Source organism: Rhincodon typus, chromosome 43 (genome assembly GCF_021869965.1).
Source record: "Rhincodon typus isolate 14 chromosome 43, sRhiTyp1.1, whole genome shotgun sequence".
In the NCBI taxonomy this organism is placed as follows: domain Eukaryota; kingdom Metazoa; phylum Chordata; class Chondrichthyes; order Orectolobiformes; family Rhincodontidae; genus Rhincodon; species Rhincodon typus.
The window spans coordinates 10,819,286-10,839,216 of record NC_063374.1 but is presented as its reverse complement, the minus strand read 5'-3'; the positions used below and the strand labels follow the sequence as shown (position 1 = coordinate 10,839,216).

General features: G+C 43.2%; 1 protein-coding gene across 1 annotated transcript in view; it reads right to left on the bottom strand.

Moving 5' to 3' along the window:
* LOC109923316 (transcriptional-regulating factor 1-like) overlaps positions 1-19,931 on the bottom strand; it is a 71,950-nt gene that overhangs the window by 23,512 nt on the left and 28,507 nt on the right. Inside the window, 6 exon segments of the mRNA XM_048619652.1 lie at positions 1,072-1,126; positions 2,747-2,978; positions 4,086-4,268; positions 12,635-12,773; positions 15,395-15,438; positions 17,402-17,580. Coding sequence (XP_048475609.1) covers positions 1,072-1,126; positions 2,747-2,978; positions 4,086-4,268; positions 12,635-12,773; positions 15,395-15,438; positions 17,402-17,580 — 832 coding nt within the window.

The following is a 19,931-nucleotide window of genomic DNA, read 5'->3' as shown; positions in this document are numbered from 1 at the left end:
CCAGCACAGATTAACACACCCTGGACCCTGTATCCCCGAACTCCCAGTACAGATTAACACACCCTGGACCCTGTAACCCCGTACTCCCAGCACAGATTAACACATCCTGGACCCTGTATACCCACACTCCCAGCTCAGATTAGCATACCCTGGATCCTGTATCCCCATACTCCTAGCACAGATTAACACACTCTGGACCCTGTATCCCCGAACTCCCAGCACAGATTAACACTCCCTGGATCCTGTATCCCCATACACCCAGCACAGATTAACACACCCTGGACCCTGTATCCCTGAACTCCCAGCACAGACTAACACACCCTGGACCCTGTATCCCCATGCTCCCAGCACAGATTAACACACCCTGGATCCTGTATCCCCATACTCCCAGCACAGATTAACACTCCCTGGATCCTGTATCCCCGTACTCCCAGCACAGATTAACACACCCTGGATCCTGTATCCCCATACACCCAGCACAGATTAACACACCCTGGACCCTGTATCCCTGAACTCCCAGCACAGACTAACACACCCTGGACCCTGTATCCCCGAACTCCCAGCACAGATTAACACACCCTGGATCCTGTATCCCCATACTCCCAGCGCAGATTAACACACCCTGGATCCTGTATCCCCATACAGCCAGCACAGATTAACACACCCTGGACCCTGTATCCCTGAACTCCCAGCACAGACTAACACACCCTGGACCCTGTATCCGCATACTCCCAGCACAGATGAACACACCCTGGATCCTGTATCCCCATACTCCCAGCACAGATTAACACACCCTGGACCCTGTATCCCGTACTCCCAGCACAGATTAACACACCCTGGACCCTGTATCCCCGAACTCCCAGCACAGATTAACACAGCCTAGATGCTGTACCCTGTACACCCAGCATAGGTTAACACATTTTTGCATACTGTATGCCCAGTACTGACAGTATCAGTGATATTTAGAATTCATATTTCACAGTGTTGAACAATTGATAACCCACAGTTTTTTAAGTGTTGATCTATCCGACAACATGGCACTAGATTCAGATTTGTGATGATCATACTTACGGACATGGGTTGTTCACAGTTGCTGTGCAATTCTGATGCACAATCTCAAATCCATCTGTTCAAAGAAATATATTTTTCAATGACTAAGTGAATTGAACTGTGTACTGTTAGAAATTGAGTAATCTTTAAACTGAATGAACAGTGACCCTATATTTACACAGTGAGTAATCTTTGTAGTGAATAAATAGGATCTGTACGGTTACACTATGCAAAGTCCCTTCCCTAAATAGCCATTGCTACTGTGTAGTTGCACAATGAATAATGTTTATTATGAATACTGATTCTGTATAGTTATATAGTGAATGACCCTTACTCTGCTGAATAAATACTATCCCTGTACAGTTACACAGTGAGTGACCCTTATCATGTTGAATAAACACTGACTCTGTACAGTTACATAGAAAGTGACCCCTACCCTGCTAAATAAACACTGGCTCTGTACAGTTACACAGCAAGTGACCCTTACCCTGCTGAATAAACACCATACAGTTACACAGTGAGTGACCCTTACCCTGCTGAATAAACACTGACTCTGTACGGTTACACAGTGATCCTTACCCTGCTGAATAAACACTGACTCTGTACGGTTACACAGCGAGTGATCCTTACCCTGCTGAATAAACACTGACTCTGTACGGTTACATAGTGAGTGACCCTTACCCTGCTGAATAAACACTGACTCTGTACGGTTACATAGTGAGTGACCCTTACCCTGCTGAATAAACACTGACTCTGTACGGTTACATAGTGAGTGACCCTTACCACGTTGAGTAAACACTGACTCTTTACAGTTACACTGTGAGTGACCCTTACCCTGCTGAACAAATAGGGAGACTGGACAGTTACTGATCCTCATGAACATACAAGCTTGGAACAATAGTAGCCATTTGGGCCTTCAAGCCTGCTCTGTGAGTGAATAAGTTCACGGTTTCTCTGTTTGTGTTTTGAATTTCACATTCCCATCTTGCCGTGATATTTTGATTCCCCTGCCTAACAAGAATCTATCTGTCTCCAGTTTAAAAATATTGAATGACCCAACCTCACCACCTCCTGAGGTAGCATTCCAAAGTTGCACAATTCTTTGAGAGAAGATTTCTCTCCATCTCTGACTTAAGCATATTTTAAACAGTGCTGCATAGTTCTGGAGCCACCTACAAGAGGAAACATCTTTTCCACATTGACCTAGACAAAACCATTCAGGATCCTGTACGCTTGAGTCAAATCTCAGTTACACAGTGAGTGCTTGCTGAATAAACAGTGACTTTTCCCCTGTTTGTTTTATCTGAGCGTTACTAAGATGATATTAATAGATTCCACGTCTCAAGACCACAGAACAAAAAATCATATAAGTAGTGGCCATTGTGTGACTTTGTGAGATCAATGGAGACAGGATTAGGCTCGTCTGTGATTCCAATCGTGACGAAATAATCCATAAGGTGTACTCGCACTGTCGGGACCTTGATGGTTTCCCGGGTGTGAGCAGTACTTGTGCAACTGGAAGAGCCAAGGGTCTAGGCCCGAAACGTCAGCCTTCCTGCTCCTCTGATGCTGCTTGGCCTGCTGTGTTCATCCAGCTCTACACCTTGTTACCTTAGATTCTCCAGCATCTGCATTTTCTACTATCTCTGAAACAACTGGAAGAGCCGTTGCTTTCAGGAGTGGAGTGAATACTTACTGAACTGGCTACAGGTGAACGACACTGGTGTGGAATTGGTGCTGGTTTCAGTGGTGCTGAGATTGGAGAACAGACCCGAGCTCTTGCGGTTAGGATTAAGCATTGGCAGTGGTGTGTAATGGGGTGGCTCTGAGGAAGACATTTGCTGCTCTCCAGCAATGGTGCTTGTTGAACGGAGATAGCTTCGATACATGGTGGCAGGATGGTACTTGGGAATGTGAGTTTCAGAACTCTGTGGAAAAACACAAACATATCCAGATTTACTAATGTTACTGACGTTGTTGCCTTTAAATCTTAATTAATGCCTTGCCTAAAAGTAAGGCATGGGTCTTTGTAACCTCCATTCACCACTTCGGGACATCCCTAAAGGAGTTACAGATAAAAATAGTACTTTTTTGAGGTGTCAAAAATTGAGGAACCTGGCAGCCAGTTTGCACACAGCAAATTCCCACAGACAGCGATTTGATCATGAGGAGGTACTAGGTATTTGTGATGTTGGCTGAGGGGTAAATGGTGACCTTAGAACCCTAGGGAAACAGCTGCATGTATCCTTTGTCTCATCTTAAAGTGGTACCAGCAGCATGTCGCCCTGGGATTCTCTGTTAGTCCTCTGGTTTCTGGAGTCAGCCTTGAACTTTCAATCTGACTCAGAGGCAAGAGCGCTATTTACTGAATCATAACTGACACTACATATGAAGCGTTAACTCACAAAGCAGTAGGTGCCAGATTCCACTCCTCGGTTGCAAAGTTAGTTGGGACAGTACAATTGCCTCAGTTGCCATTGCTTTCTTCTGTCGAATAAAGAAGATTAAGGGGTGACCTGATTGAAGTGTTTAAGGTGATTAAAGGGTTGATAGAAACTATTTCCTCTGGAAGAGGAAGCCTAGACCATAGGGTCTATCCCCGTACAGTTACACAGTGAGAGACCCTTACCATGTTGAATAAACACTGACTCTGTACAGTTACATAGAAAGTAACCCCTATCACACCCCTATCACAAATCACAGATTTGTACCAGGCCGTTCAGGGGTGATGCCAGGAAAAACAACTTCAGGTAAAGGGTGTGGAAATCTAGATTTCTCTCCCTACAAAAAGCTATTGAGGGTAAAAGGTGGGATCCCTGCCTGGACAGCATTGGGATAATTGAGACCAGAAGTAACAGAGGCTTAGCTGAGGCAGGGGCAGAGTCGGGTGATATTATGGAGTTGGAAGTAGAGGGACTTCTCAGTAACTTCCCCAATGGCCTCTCCCACCACATTGGTACAGGGTAGAAGAGTCCAGTCCGTAGGAGAGGAAACCTGAAATGAAATGACAAGCAAAGAAAGTACAGCTGATCGACCTCCTGTGCTGAGACGTCAGCCATTCTGGTGAGCGTTGTCGTGTCCTGTTCAGGCAGGAAGCAGCCTGGATTCTGCTCCAGGAAGGCGTCTTGCCTGCATCTGTCAGTCTTCGCTGACATGGAAGTGGCTGTGAAGGGAGGGGAGAGGTGGCTTCCATCCCGTACAATCTTCTCTCCATCATTCTACAAAAAAAAAGCAACAGTCTTTATCATGTTACATCATATATGCAGCACAGAAACAGGCCATTTGGCCCAGTCAGATGATGCTGGTGCTTATTCTTCACAACTCCCCCACCATCTCTTCATTTCACACTATCCTCCTGTTCCTTCTTTGTCAGGATAATTATCCAGCTTATCCCTTAAATGTATCTAAATGATTCACATCGAGTATGCCCTGTGAGAGTGAGGCCCACGTTATTTCCACTGTCACAGTGAGTTACTCCTGAATTCTGTATTGGATTTATCGGTGATGGTCTCATATTGAAGATTGCTGGTTTTGGACTCTTTCGAAGGATGAATCCTAGTATTGGGTATGGTAACAGTAACTATGTTACTGGCCTAGAGGATTGGATTAGTAACTCTGTCCCTTGAATTCCAATCCCGCTGCAGCGGTTGGGACATTTTAAATTCAGTTAACGATCTGGTGACTGTGAAACTGCCATAGGAATCCATCTCCTTCATCAGTATCCTTTAGGGATATCCACCCCAGAGGGCTGTGGAAGTGTAGTTAGCGAATATGTTCAAAACAGAAATCAATAGACTTCTAGACATCAAAGAGGTGAAGGAATATGATGTTTGTGTGGGAAATGATGTTGATGTAGATCAGTCTTGGTATAGAATGGCAAAGCAGCATCAAGGGGCTGAATGGCCTACTCCTGTTCCTTTTTATCTTCTGAAATGGTCATTCATTATATCTAAAGGCTACTGAGGACAAAAACCACCGAACTTTCAAGCAGTTCATACTCCTGATAAATAATAAGAAAAGGAAATATCTTCATGACACCTACCATACCCAATTCATTTATGATCTTAAAGATATCAGTTCGGTCATCCCTCACCTTCTGTCTTATACAGAATAGAAAAGGCAGCCTATTCAGTCTTTCCTGATAGTTATAACCTCCCAGTTCTGGGATCGACATTTAAGAGACCACCTCAGGCCTGGTAACTGTGTCACTCATACTTTCGTCTGCCATGAGACAGAAGAAGGTTTGAGATTCACTGATAAGAGCTAGCAAGAAGAAGGGGCAAGGTACTAATCATCAAATGTTTTTGTATGGTGTATGTCACAACTCCCAATGATCATACTGCTGGCACAGCTTGTTGTTTAGCTTCTAACAAGGCAGTGTGGAGGGAAGATTTGGTGAAAGGCAGGAAAGGAATTATAATTGGCCTTTGAGAAGAGCTCCAAGGAATTATTATCAGTTCTTCTCTCAGCTCTTCCCAGCCTACCAATGGACAGGAAGCATGGCCAAAATGGACGATGAAAAAAAATTGTCATTTATTTCAGTATTCAGTATCTTAGAATGAATGTGCTGGACTGAATGACCTCAGTTCCTGTATGTTTTATTTTAGTCCCAAGTATTGTGTTTAATATCTGTGTAAAACATGAACATTTCTGTATCTGCAGATATCGCACATAAGATCATATATCAAAGAGTCGTCATAGAATCATAGAATCCCTACAGTGTGGAAACAGGACCTTCGGCCCAACATGTCCACACTGACCCTCAGAGCATCCCACCCAGACCCATCCCCTTATAACCCACCTAAGCTTCACATCCCTAATCCTCCTAGCCTGCATATCTTTGGACTGTGGGAGGAAACCGGAGCATCCGGAGGAAAGCCATGCAAACACGGGGAGAATGTGGAAACTCCACACATGTAGGAGCAGAGTAGGCCATTTGGCCCATTGAGTCTTCCCCACCATTCAATGAGACCATGGCTGATCTGATAATCCTGAACTCCATTTCCCCATAACCCTTGACTCCCTTACAGATTAAAAACTATCTCAGCCTTCAGTATACTTAATGATCCAGCTCTCTGCAGTAAGGAATTGCAGAGATGAATTTTCAAGTTGGCACAAGTAACCTGGACAAGGAATTCATGGAATTCATTTCAGATAGTTTCTTAGAGCAGCACAGTCTGGAGCCAGTTAGAAAGCAGGTTTTACTAGACTTGGTAATGCTTAATGAGCGAGGACTTCATGACAATCTCAGAGTAAAGGCACACCTGGGTTGCATGTGCAAGTTCTGGTGTTTTTGGTTTTAATTTTCTAGTTCATTTGCGTGAATTTTTAAAGGCACTGTAGCAAGTTGATAAGTTGGTATGGCTTACTTGGATTTTTTTTTGTTCTTTATTCTTTCATGGTGTCACATGTGAAGCCAGCATTTATTGCCCATTCATAATTGCCCTTGAACTGAGTGGCTTGCTGGGAAAATACCATGAAATAGCTGAAAGTAGAGAATGAAGGAAGGGACAAATTCGAGAAAATCCCAATCTCCAGAGAAGTGGTACTGAGTAAATGTTGGAGCTACAGCCTGAGAGGTCCCTGGGTCTTGATGGACTTCATATTTAGGGTATTAGAGTACGTGGCTAGTGTGGTAGTTGTTAAGTTGGTTTTAATTTTCCAAAATTGCCTCAGTTAGGTGAAGGTTCCATTATATTGGAAAATAGTGAACTTAATTCGTTAATTCATTAATTTGAAAAGGAGGGAGACAGAAAGCAGAAACCTGCAGGCCGATTAGCTTAGTATCTGTCAGAGGGAAGATGATACAGTCGAGCATTCAGAAATACCAGAGATAATTGGTCAGAGTCAACATGGAAAGGGAAATCTTGTTGGAGGTAAGTAAAGGTAGCCCTGTTTATCAAGGTTGGCATTTGTAAAACAAAGGTTCACTGGACTGATTCCTGGGAGAGCAGGACTGATGTACAAAGAAGCTCAATTGGTTCAGGCTATATTCATTGAAGTTTAGAAGAATGAGGGGAATTCTCACAGAAATCTATAAAATTATAACAGAACTAGACATGGTAAATGCAGGAAGGATGTCCCCAATAACCAGGGAGTCCAGAACCAGGATTCACAGTCTAAGGATTACGAGCTAGCCATTTAGGACAGAGATGAAAAATTTCATTACCCAGAGAGTGATGAGTCTGTAGAATTCTCTGCCACTGAAAGCGGTTGAGGGCAAAGCATTGAATATTTCCAAGAAGGCACTAGATATGGTTCTTAGGGCTAAAGGGAATCAAAGGGTATGAGGAGAACAGTGCTCTGAGCTGGATGATCAGCCATGATCATAATGAATGATGGAACAGGCTTGAAGGGCCGAATGTCCTATTGCTACTCTTGTTTCTCTGCATTAATTAGAGATAACTTTGATTCATATTGTCAGGATGTAGATTTGAGTGGAGATGAGGAAAGGGGTCGCTTGTGGGAGTGGTCTACAGGACCCCTAACAGTAACTACAAAGTGGAATAAAGTACACAAGAAAAATTAGTGGGTGCTTGTGATAAAGAAAGGGCAACAATCATGGCTGACTTTCATCCATATGAATACTGGAAAATTCAGAAGGCAGTAGTAACCTTGATGAAGAGCTCATAAACTGCTTTTGAGATTGTTTCTTAGAGCAGCACATTCTGGAACCAAGCAGGGAGGTTATACAAGATTACATCACATATTACTTCTTCAAAGGATTCCAATAGGTTAGTTAGTTAAACTTAGAAACATATAAAATAGGAGCTAAAATAGACCATTCATCTTCTTGAGCCTGCTTTGCCAAGCAATAAGATCGTAGCTGATCTGTTTGTGTTTCAAATACCACATTACCATCTATCCCTGCTAACCTTCAATTCCCTGGCCTATCATAAATGTATTTACTTCTGCCTTCAAAAATATTTAACGATCCTGCCTCCAATGCCTTCTGAGGGATCCTGAGGGAAATTCTGAAGAAGAGTCTTATTGGACTCAAACCGTTAATTTCTCTCCACAAATGCTGCCAGACCTGCTGAATCTCTTCAGCATTCTTTATGTTTGTTTATGATACTGCGGGGTCTTAACAAAATGATTCTTTCCTTCTGTGGGAGAATCTAGAGCCCGGTTCAGAACTGTTTAAAGAAAAAGTGTCACCCATTCAGGGCAGAGATGAGGTATATGTTTTTCTCTCATACTTTTGAGAGTCTTTGGAACTCTGTTCCTGAAAGGGCTGTGAAAACAGAGTCTTTGAAGATTTTTAAGACAGAGGTAGATTTGTAGAGTCATACAGCATGGAAACAGACCATTTGGTCCAAGCACTCCATGCCAAACATAATCCCAAACTAAACTGGTCCCACCTGCCTGTGCTTGGCCCATACCCCTGCAAACATTTCTTATTCATGTATTTATCCAAATTTCTTTTAAACGTTGTAACTGTACCCACATCCACCACTCCCTCTGGACATTCATTCCATGCATGAACCACTCTCTGTGAAAAAAGGTTGCCACTCGTGTCTTTTTTGAAATCTTTCTCCTCTCACTTTAAAAAAAATGCCCTCTAGTCTTCAAATCCCCTATCATAGGGAAAAGACATTTGCCATTCACCTTATCTGTACCCATTATGATTTTATAACGTCACTCTTCAACCTCCTACACTCCGTTGAAAAAAGTCGCAGCATGTCCAGCCTCTCCTTATAACTCCATTCCTGGCAATATCCTGATAAATCTTTTATGAACCTTGTCCAGCTTAATAATATCCTTCCTATAACATGGCAACCAGAATTGGACACAGTATTCCAGAAAAGGCCTCACCAATATCCTGTACAACCTCAACATAACGTCCCAACTCCTTTAGCCTTCCTGCTCCTATGATGCGGCTTGGCTGCTCTATTCTGCACCATAGTGGTTACCCTGATCAAATCTTGACTCCCTGTATATTGCACAAATTCATGAAAGGGTCTAAACCTGCCACTTTTGTCCTTGGAAGGTATCTGGTCTAGCTCTGATTACCCTGAAAGGGAAGATAAGTACATGAATAGGAAAGGTTTGGAGGGATATGGGCCAGGAGCAGGCAGGTGGGACTAGTTTAGTTTGGGATTATGTTCAACATAACCTTGATAAATCTTTTTTGAACTCTGTCCAACTTAATAATCAAAGGGTTGGATCAAAGGGTCTGTTTCCGTGCTGTAGGACTTTATGACAGTATTTAACGCGAACCATCTCATGGTGCTAATTTATAGTAAACCCATGAGAGGTAGTTTCCACTAACAGCTTGTTGCTATTAAGCCAAAAAGATGTTCTGCCTTCCACACCAGTGAGTAATATGATATATGAGCTTTGGTGCTAGCATAATGCCAACATTGTAGGTTATCTGTCCCAATGATTATTGGACTTTACCAAAAAAAAATTCCATTGAATGTCTGCAGTGAGCAATGTGCTGACTGTGTTTAACCAAAATATGTTGGCAAAACTCAGAACATATTGTACAAAAATAGGTGTAATTCTGCTAACCCTGACTGTGCTAATAATTATTCAGGAAACAAATTTAAGACTTTCAGTCAGGCCTGCAGTATGATTCACATTTACACATTTTCTGTTCATTCAAGGATTTTATTGGCTGGGTCAGAATTAATTGCCCATCGCTCAGTGCCCTTTTCATATTATTCATTCGCAGGACGAGGGTGTCACTGGATAGACCAGCATCCAGTGCCCAACACAAATTGTAGTTCAGTTCTTGATCAGCAGCAGGGTGAAAGGGTACCAGGTAAACAGGAATGTGGACTGTCAGATCAGCTACAATCTTATTGTATGAATGAGCACAGTTGAGGGGCTGAGTGGCGTACTGCTGCTTCTAAGTTGTGTGTTCCTATTTCAGAGAGCAGTTTTGGGTTTCAGCCACATCACTGTGGGTCTGAAGTTACACGTAAACCAAACCAGGTAATGGTGGAAGATTACCTTCCCTAAAAGATACCAGTGAACTAAATGGGTTTTTAACAGCAATCAGTGGTCACCATGAGCAAACCAGCCTTATATTGACAGAATTCAAACTCAAGCTGCCATGTGGGATTTGAACTCAGTTCCCAGAGCATTAGCCTGACTGTCTGGAGTACCAGTCTAGTGATATCACTGGTGTGTCACTGTCTTATAAATATATGCATAGAGTATAACAGCAGAGAATGTCTCAAATAACTGCACAGAGGTTGGTATCCTGTCACCAAGTCACCTTTTATTTACTTGTGTACAGGACTTTGGCTGTGGCCAGTGAGCTGGGAGTTAGTTCCCTGAACTGAGTAGAAATCTCCTGGTTATATTGGTCAGCCAGGGCGTTCCTGATTGGCCCAGGGTTAACAACCCCAATCAAGGATCTTGTAGTCAACATAGATAACACAGTGTGGAGCTGGATGAACACAGCAGGCTAGGCAGCATGAGAGGAGCAGGAAAGCTGATGTTTCGGGTCTCGGAGTCAACAAGCTGGTTCAAATCACTACAGTGTCCCACAAGTTTGCAGGTCACTGGTTAGGCCTCAAAGGGAGGACCATGAACTCTTCAGTGCATCACAGTTTGGGTAAAATGGAACGGTATTTGAAACAGTGCAGAGGAGATTGATAGAATGTCATCAGGGATAGTAAAGCTACTTGATTGGCACAAAGGAAGTTTACCAGGATGTTAGCAGGGATGAGGGGCTTCAGTAATGTTGGAAAGTTGGAACTTGGAATGGAGAACACTTAGAGATTACTGAAATATTGTGTTTGAAGGTGATGAAAGTATCTGATACAGCAGGTAGAGAAAGACTATTCCTTCTGGCTAGTGGTTCAATACCCAGAGGTTAGAGCTTTCAAATCATGGGCAAAAACTCTAGAGATGAGTAGAGTAGAACTGTCTTTACTCAGTGAGAGGTTGAGCCATGCAATGTTCTACCTTAGTGAATCCACAAATAATAGTAAAATGGACTTGAACAGGTCGGGGAGAGGAACAATGCAGCATTACCCATGAACAGACAGAATGTGGAAATCATCAAAGGACTAGCATAGACACAATGGGCTTCTAGTGTCTGAGTATTGAATTAAAGCACTGCCTTCATGGAATTAGACAGTACGCAATGAAGACATTCAGCCCATCGAAACTGTGCTGGCCTTTTGAAAGAGTCATCCAATTAGACCCCCATTCCTGCCCTTTGATCCCGTAACCCTGTAAATGTCCTTCTCTAGGATTGACCCAGTATCCTATGGCAAGTTATTGGCTCCATGATAAGCACACCAATATTAAATGCCAGTTGCTGCCTGTTTGAAAGAGGTTTTTTTTTAAGATGTTGTTATTAAACATTAATCAGAATAAAATTTGCAGCAGGTTCTGGGGGAATCACCGTGGAAGACCTGCAGAGATGATATAATCATTCTTGAAAGTTTACACTACGATGTCTGGGAGACTCAACAACAAGCAGTTTGCTGGTGAGTCAGCCATCTATACGATACTCACTCTGTTTCTGTGGTCACTTATTGAGGAGGTGACACACCCCATGGTACAACAACAATAAGCAACACCATAATAACTCAGCAGAGCTGAGAGGGGATTCATAGCATGGGGTTAGAAGGAAGACTGCTGGTTTGGACCTTGCGATTAAAAGCCCCTTTATTCGTTCATGGAGCGTGGGTGTCGCTGGCTTGGCCAGGGGTTTATTGTCTATTCTAGTTGCTATTGACAAGGTGGTGGTGAGCTGCTTCCTTGAACCCCTGCAATTCTCTGAACTGTATCACTAAGCTCTAAACTGACGTGAATGCAGTACACTCAGCTAGCTCACACCAGCAGCAGGAGCAGGACTCACTGCGTAGCTTTTTCAAAGAGCCTTTACAAACACAGTGGGCTGAATGGCCTCATTCTGTGCTGCAAGACTCTGTGATTCCCTGCACATTGAATAGGATAAAGGTGTCATGAAGGGAGACCTGGGCAGCGGCAAAATAAATTTACTGTTTGGTCTCTACTGGTGCTTCCTGTAAGCTTGTTTTTCTAAAGTCAGGTACACGGAGACAGGTACAAGGTGCAAATCAGAGCTAGATTTGCTCTGGCCAGGGTGCCTTGGGATGAGCAATAAATACCAGATTTGCTGGGAGCACACATATCCCAGAATGAACGTGGCTTTTAAGTGTGAATTATTAAGATTATCTCACAACCTTTTCCCACATTGTAATTCTGCATTTGCTGCTGGATATGGATTCTGGGTCTCAGATAATTTTCCCTTGTGTTTTAATTTGACCAGCATTGTAAAGCTGTTCAGTCAATCATGCATGTGTGAGCATTTTAATTGAAAATGCCTATCCTAGTCCAGTTTCCTTGTCCTTTCTCCTATTCTTCCTTGTCTCAGATTTACCCATGCCTGGCAACAAGTTTTTGGAGTCTGTTTTCTCACAATCTTTCATAAAAAGCGTCTTGGTGAGCTCCTTCTAACCACTCCAGTGAAAAGTTATTGCATTTACCCTGCCCTCTGTGTAACTGTACTCCAGTGAGTTGCTTATTCTAACGAAACAGTAAGCAACAGAGTGAGAGATGCTGAGCTGTTGTGCTGCCTGCTGTGGTATTTACTCACCTGGCTGACACTGTGAGATGTCCCCATACATCCATTAGTGCCCGTGTGAATGTGTAGGGCTGAGACGCTGTGGAATTGTTCCTTGCAGTAGCTGCAGGTGAAAGAATATGGGGAATTTGCCTTTTCTTCCATCCCTTTCCTGTGCGACAGAGAAGGATTAAAAAGAATGCATTTTGAATCACATCTTCCACCAGCAAGGCAGGTCTCAAAGCATATTACAGCCAAACAAACACTTCTAAAGAGCACCGACTGTTGGAAATTTGTAATTAGCAGCTGATTTTCACACAGCAGACTTCTACATTAGTGTATCTGCCAAAATGCTTCTTAAATGTTGCTTTTGTATCTGCCTCCACCCTGCTTTATCAGACAGCACATTCCAGATGGTTACCACTGTATGTCTAAAAAATAACTTGCCTCTCGCATCTCCTTTAAACTTGCTCCCCTTTTACCTTCAACCTGTGTCCCCTGTAATTGACATTACTATCCAGGGAAAAAGACTCCGACTATCCATTCTATCCATGCCTCTCATAATTTTCTAAACTTCAATCAGAATGCCCCTCATCCTTCAACGTTCAAGTGAAAACAAACCAAATCTCTCCACACAGCTAATACTCCAAACCAGACAATGTCTCGCCAAAGCTTCCAAATTCTGCTGGTAGTTTGGTGACCAGAACTGTACACAATATTCCAAATGTGGCCTAACTAAAGTTCTATACAGCTGCAACATAACTTGCCAATTTTTGTACTCTATAACCCGATTGATGAAGGCAAGCATTATATGTGCCTTTTTGACCACCTTGTCCACTTGGGTTGCTACTTCAAGGAAGTTTCAGGACACGAGGGAAAACTTCCCAGGTTTACTTCTGACAGTGGTCCTTAGATCTTTCACATTCACCCAAGAGAGCAGTTAGTTCCATGCTACAATGCCTTGTCTGAAAGATAACGCCTCCAACAGTGGGGCACTCTCTCAATACAGACCCTCTGACAGTGTGGCGCTCACTCAGCACTGACCCTCTGACAGTGCGGCACATCCTCAGCGCTGACCCTCTGACAGAGTGCGGCGCTTCCTCAGCGCTGACCCTCTGACAGTGCGGCGCTTCCTCAGCGCTGACCCTGCAGGTGTTAGATCACCTCTGTGAACTGTGACTCGGATTTATGACCTTCTGAGTCATGGGAGAATGTGCTACCCACTGAACCAGGTCTAAACATAAAGAATCGTAAATTTATAACGAGAAGTTTATTACATGTGATCAGAATTAGTTCTGATGTGTGAGCAAGTGAGTAGCAGGGGTGTTCCAACCCAGAGGTGGAATTCACCAGACAGCAAGGCTTAGGCTGCATTGTTAATGGCTTCCTTCTGTGCTGCCTGCATCTACAGTTTGAGCGTCATTATCTTTCTCACCACCTCTCCTGCCTGTATCTCAGCCTGCTTTAAGGTGACCAGGGCTGAAACCTTCAAAGTTTTCAATGCCTAATCTAAAACTTGCTGCAAAACCTCACACAGAGTCATTCATTCATAGGGATTGTTACTAGAACATATCACAGAGGGAAACAGCATAGAAACAGGCCCTTCAGCCCAACATCGCTATGTTGACCAACAGAGACTACATGTCGCACTGCCCCCTTTCTAGTTGGACTGTCTATGTGCTAGCACGAAGAGCTCTCCTGGATACACTTTAAAAATTCCACCCTGTCTGATCCTTTCTCACTAAGATGATCCCAGTTGATGTTCGAAAAGTTGAAGCCTCTGATTTCCATCACTTCACTGTTCATGCCCATGCTCAGGAATTCTCTCTCTCTTACACGGTGTCTTGCTCTCACTCTCTCATGCTGTCTCTCACTCTCACTCTCGCTCTCCCTTGCTCTCGCTCTCTCTCGATCACTTTCTCTCTCTCGCTGTCTCCCGCCCCCCCTCCACCCCCGTCGCCCCTCCTTTAAGGTGCTTCTTACAACTAACCTCTTCGACTGAGCATATGACGCCTATCCTGATAACTCCTTTGTTTGACTGAGCTCCTGTGAAATGCCTTGGATGATTTGATACATTAAACAGACAATATAAGTGCAAGTTTATTGTTTGCTTCAGCAGTTAACCACAACTTTGTCTCTCTAAAAGTCTACTTTAAAGCTAGAAAACCCATTTGCTAAAAGCATTTTGTGTATCCAAACCTCCAAGATCAAGCTGTTTCTATTGGTGCTTCCAATGTGGGAACTTCCAGGTGCTGACTTGAGATGCTCTGTATCATCAACATTGTGCATCTCAAATGTTGATTCATCTCTTCTCCGTGAAGATGCACTTCTGAAGTGTCAGAATATGTTACAGGGAAAGCCGGTCACTTCCAGCTGTCTTTGCAAACAACTTGGCAACAGAGATCCCAGTAATTCACCTTAACTGATCTGAGGATATAACTATTCAGATACTATTTTGCCACAGAGAATACCTTTAACAGTGTACCTAAGGGGGACAGGCCACTTAAACATAAAACCATCTTAGTCTCAGTGAGACATTTTAGCTGACTCCAAGAGCAATACAGCAATCTCTATAGATAGCAGCTGTCACAGCACAGTGGAAAAGTAATCATGTTCTGTTCTGTTTTTAGCTTAAGTTTAATCTAAAATTAGTTGCTATGATCCTTGTGACAACTCACACCTACTCCCCCTTTGTGTATCAACCCATTAAGATCAGGCAAGGCCTGTCAGTGGTACTGACTGTCGCTACATTGTGAGCCGGAGAAGGAAGTTCCCTCCAGTGCAGTGTATTACCTTTGGTCTGACATTCTCGCACAGGCCTGAGGAATTTGGTGAACCTGCAAGAACAAAAACGATTTGTCATCATTATTTCTCTTTTGGTGCTCACAAGAGCCTATTTGAATGAACTCATTATGTTTTCACTCCCCTAGTCATTCAATTTCCAAACCACAGTGTGGGCCAGTGAGTCCAACAGGCCATGTAGGTTCTGCACGCTATCACTTGTCAGTGCTGCATGAGCTGATATCACCCCATTTGGTGTTGAGGCCCTTGCCCTCTGTGTTTTGTTACATCCAGGCTCTGTTGGCTGACCATCACCATCTCCAAACTTTTGCAACTGGAGCAAGGTTCTGGGCAGTGGTAACTCCAGGATGTTGAGTGATGGTAATGCCATTGAATGTCATAGAATCTCTACAGTGTGGAAGTCAGCCCTTTGGCCCCTCAATGCCACACCAACTCTCCAAAGAACATCCCACCCAGATCCTCTGCCTGTAACCCTGTGTTTCTCATGGCTAATCCACCTAGCCTGCACATTCCTGGACACTATGGGACAATTTCCCATGGCCAATCCACCTAGCCTGCACATTCCTGGACACTATGGGACAATTTAGCATGGCCAATCCACCCTAACCTGCACATCTTTGGACTGTGGGAGGAAACCGGAGCAAACCCACGCAGACATGGGGAGAAGGTGCAAACTCCGCACAGATAGTTGCTCAAAGCTGGATTTGAACCCAGGTCCCTGGGACTATGAGGCAGCAGTGCTAACCACTGAGCCACCAATCCACCCTGTATCAAGAAGCAATGTTTAGATTCTCTCTTATTGTAGATGCTCATTGCCTGGCATGTGTGTGGCATGAATATTACTTTGCCCACTACATCTTTGCCACACACTTTATCTGTAACCCTTTGGTGTAGTTTCCTTACAACTCACTTTCCTACCGATCTTTGTATCATCAGCAAATTTACTATTTACCATTGGGCCCTCTATCCAAACCATTGAAATAAATAATAAAATGTCGAGGCTCAATCACTGGTCCCTGTGACACACCACTTCTTACATCTAGCAACCAGAAAACAACACATTTATTCCCAATCTATTTCCTATTAGCTAGCCAATCTTCTCTCCAAGCAAAATATTAGCCCCTACACCATGAATTTTATTTACTGTAAGAGCCTTTGATATGGAGATTATGAAATGCCGTCTGGGAATCTGAGTACAGTACATTGACTGGTTCTCCTTTACCCACACCACATGCTATTTGCTCAAAGAGCTCCAATAAATTAGTTAAAAACCCTTTCACTAAGTGATGTTAACTCTGCTGATTGCCTTGTGTTATTCTAGTGCCTTGCCGTAACAACTTGAATAATAGCTTATAACATCTCTATTTTAGTTGTTAACTAGCTTTTAGCTTTCTGTCTTCATCCCTTTTTGAATAAAGGAATTACATTGCATTATATTTGTTCACTCCACCATTAGCTTCAGCTGCTTGGAGCCTAATCTCCGAGTTTCCTCCCTGAACATCTCTGCTTCTTTCTTTCTCAGAGTTGCTGCTTACCTTTTTGACCAATCTTGTAGTAATGTCTGTTCGTAGCGCGATATCTAGTTTTGACTGATGACATTTCTAGGGGAAGGTCTATTACATTAAAAGCACAAAGAACCTGCAGGTTTAGTTTTAAGGGTTTTACATTTAACCTGCTGATCATGAACCAAAGAAGGAAATTAATAAAGAGATGCCACCTGGTTTCCAAGTTCAGACAGGCCAAAGTCTGGATCTTGCCCAACCCCCAACTCAACCCCTTCTGATCCCCATGAGATCACCTTCCAGATTCACATGTCAGTAGCTATCATTTAGACAAGTGGATGGCCAGGGCTCGTGGTGATTTCCAGGGGTAAAAGAGAAAACAGAAACTGTTGAACCCTATGACTGTAACTGAGCTTCCTCCAGCAAGACGAGGTACCAGTGTGTGGATCAGATCGGGTGCTTCAAACAGTAATGCAGTACCTCCATGTGTCCTTACCTGCTGCCAAAAGATACCCGGTGGGCATGGCTGTGATCCCAACTCCTTGGCCATTGGCATGTTCAGCGGTCCCTGGAACTCTGCACATATGGAGTGGTCGCCATTTTCCAGCTCCTGCCTTGAACAGCCCGTTGTGTACTGCACGGAGGGAGAGTTGTTGAGTTGCTGAGGACTCTGCACTGAAACACAAGGAGGAAAGTCAATAATCAGCTGGTGGATTGAACATGCTCAAGTCTGTGAGGAAACAGGCCTTTCAGCCAAACAGCATTGTGCTGGTGTTTACACTGTGCACAAACACTACACCATCCGATTTCATTTCTCCCTGTTAGCATTTCCTTCGATTCCTTTCTCCCTTATAATCCAGCTCTCTCTGAAAAGTGTCTGTTGGATATGGTAGTGAACATCTTATATATTTTTGCCCTGGGTTCAGTTAGCTCGGCAAATGGAAACATCTGTATGCCTACTTTTTCATGCCTTAAAACTTCCTCTAGATTTGGATATTAACAGTATTGTCAATTCAGTTTATCAGATTGATTTATTAGTATTTGCATTTACATCAAATCTTACCATTTCACACAGCAGATTTAATGTTCTATGTTGGATAGCCAGAAGACAGTGTGCAATGAGAAACTGGGGTACCGTTGCTTGTGGGAAGAGTGTTGACCAGAGAGAATTCCCCTGCTTGACACAACCTCACATTTAAAAGTCTTCGATGGGCAGATGAAGAGGAGAATAGTCCTCCTGACAATAAGGCACTCGTGTTTGAGGCACAAATCTACAAGTTTTTTACCTAAAGACAGAGGTGAAATCAACTGAGCTACGTTATAGTCTGTGATTAGTCAAGACACGTGGCTTTAAGAGAGACCTAAATAAATACAAGGGAGAAAGGAACAAAAGGACACATTGATTGCAGGGGGTGGGGGTCTTAACTTGTGTGGTACAGATAAACAGCCCGTATCAATTGGTCTGAATGGCCTGTTTCTGCAGTAGCCATTGTGTATCTACTAATTTAAACAGGACTGCACAATACCCCATCACTGGTATTTCACAAAGATTTTCACCTTACCTTACCCTTGTTAAAAATTCAAAGAGTGACATTGATTTTTGTTAGGCTGAAGGAATCAAACCTTTATCAAAAAAAATAGTAAATGGAGTTGAGGGACAGGATTAGGCAGGATCTCATTGAAGACAGAATAGGCTGGGTGGACTGAATAGCCACCTCCTGCTATGATTTAAAAGACTTTGAAGGCTTGTCATGTATTTTAATACTGTCACACATACCACCTCCTCACTAGATGAGAGCCCATAAAATCACAGAATTGTTACAACACAGACGGGAGCAATTGGCCCATTACGACTGACCAGCTCTACAAAGGAGCATCATTACCCAGCGCTAATCTCCTGTCTCTTCCCCATGGACTCGCACACTATTTCTATTCAAAGAATCATCCAGTATCCTTTTTGAATGCAGTAATTGAATGATCACCATATTTTCAGGCAGTGCATTCCAACTATGTGCTGTGTGAAGGAAGGTGTTTTTTCTCGCATCACCCTTGCTTCTCTTGCACATCACTTTAAATCTGTGCCCTGTCACGGGAACAGGTTCTCCCTGTCTACTGTATCCAGCCTGTTCACAATTTTGAAAACCTCTATCAAATCTCCTCTTAGCCTTCTTATTTCCAAGAAGAACAGTCCCAGCTTCAATCTATTCTCATAACTAAAGTCTGTCATTCCAAACTCATTCTTGTAAATCGCTTCAGCACTGTCTCCAATGCATTTACATCTTTTCTACAATGTGATGCTCAGGACTGTACAAAATATTCTAGCTGCGGTCTAACAAGTGTCGTATGCAAATTCAACATTACCTCCTTGGGGCTCTTGTATTCTGTGACCCTATTAATAAAGCTAGGAACACTGTATGCTTTATTAACTGCTCTCCACCTGTTCTGCCACCTTCAATGATCTGTGCACATATACACCCAGATCATTCGACTCCTGCACCTCCTTTAGAATTGCACTTCCTACTTTACCATCTTCCAATGTTGTTCCCAGCAAAGTGTATTAAACCTTATTTGCTGCCTATCCCACCTACTCGACCAACTTGTCAATGCCGTTCTGAACTTTCACACTGTCCTCCTCAAAATTTACAATTCTTCCAAGTGTCATTTCATCTGCAAGCAGTTGAAATTGTCCCCTGAACACAAACATCCAAACCATTAATATATATCTGGTATATCCCACATCCTTCACTGTAACACTGATAAATCCCACATCTTTCATTACAACATACTGATAGATCCCACATCCCTCACTGTGAACCCTCTGATATATCCCACATCCCTCACTGTTAACCCTCTGATATATCCCACATCCTTCACTGTTAACCCTCTGATACATCCCACATCCTTCACAGTAACACTGATATATCCCACATCAGTCACTGTAACACTGATAAATTCCACATCCTTCACAGTAACATTGCTACATCCCACATCCTTCACTGTAACACTGATATATCCCACAACCATCA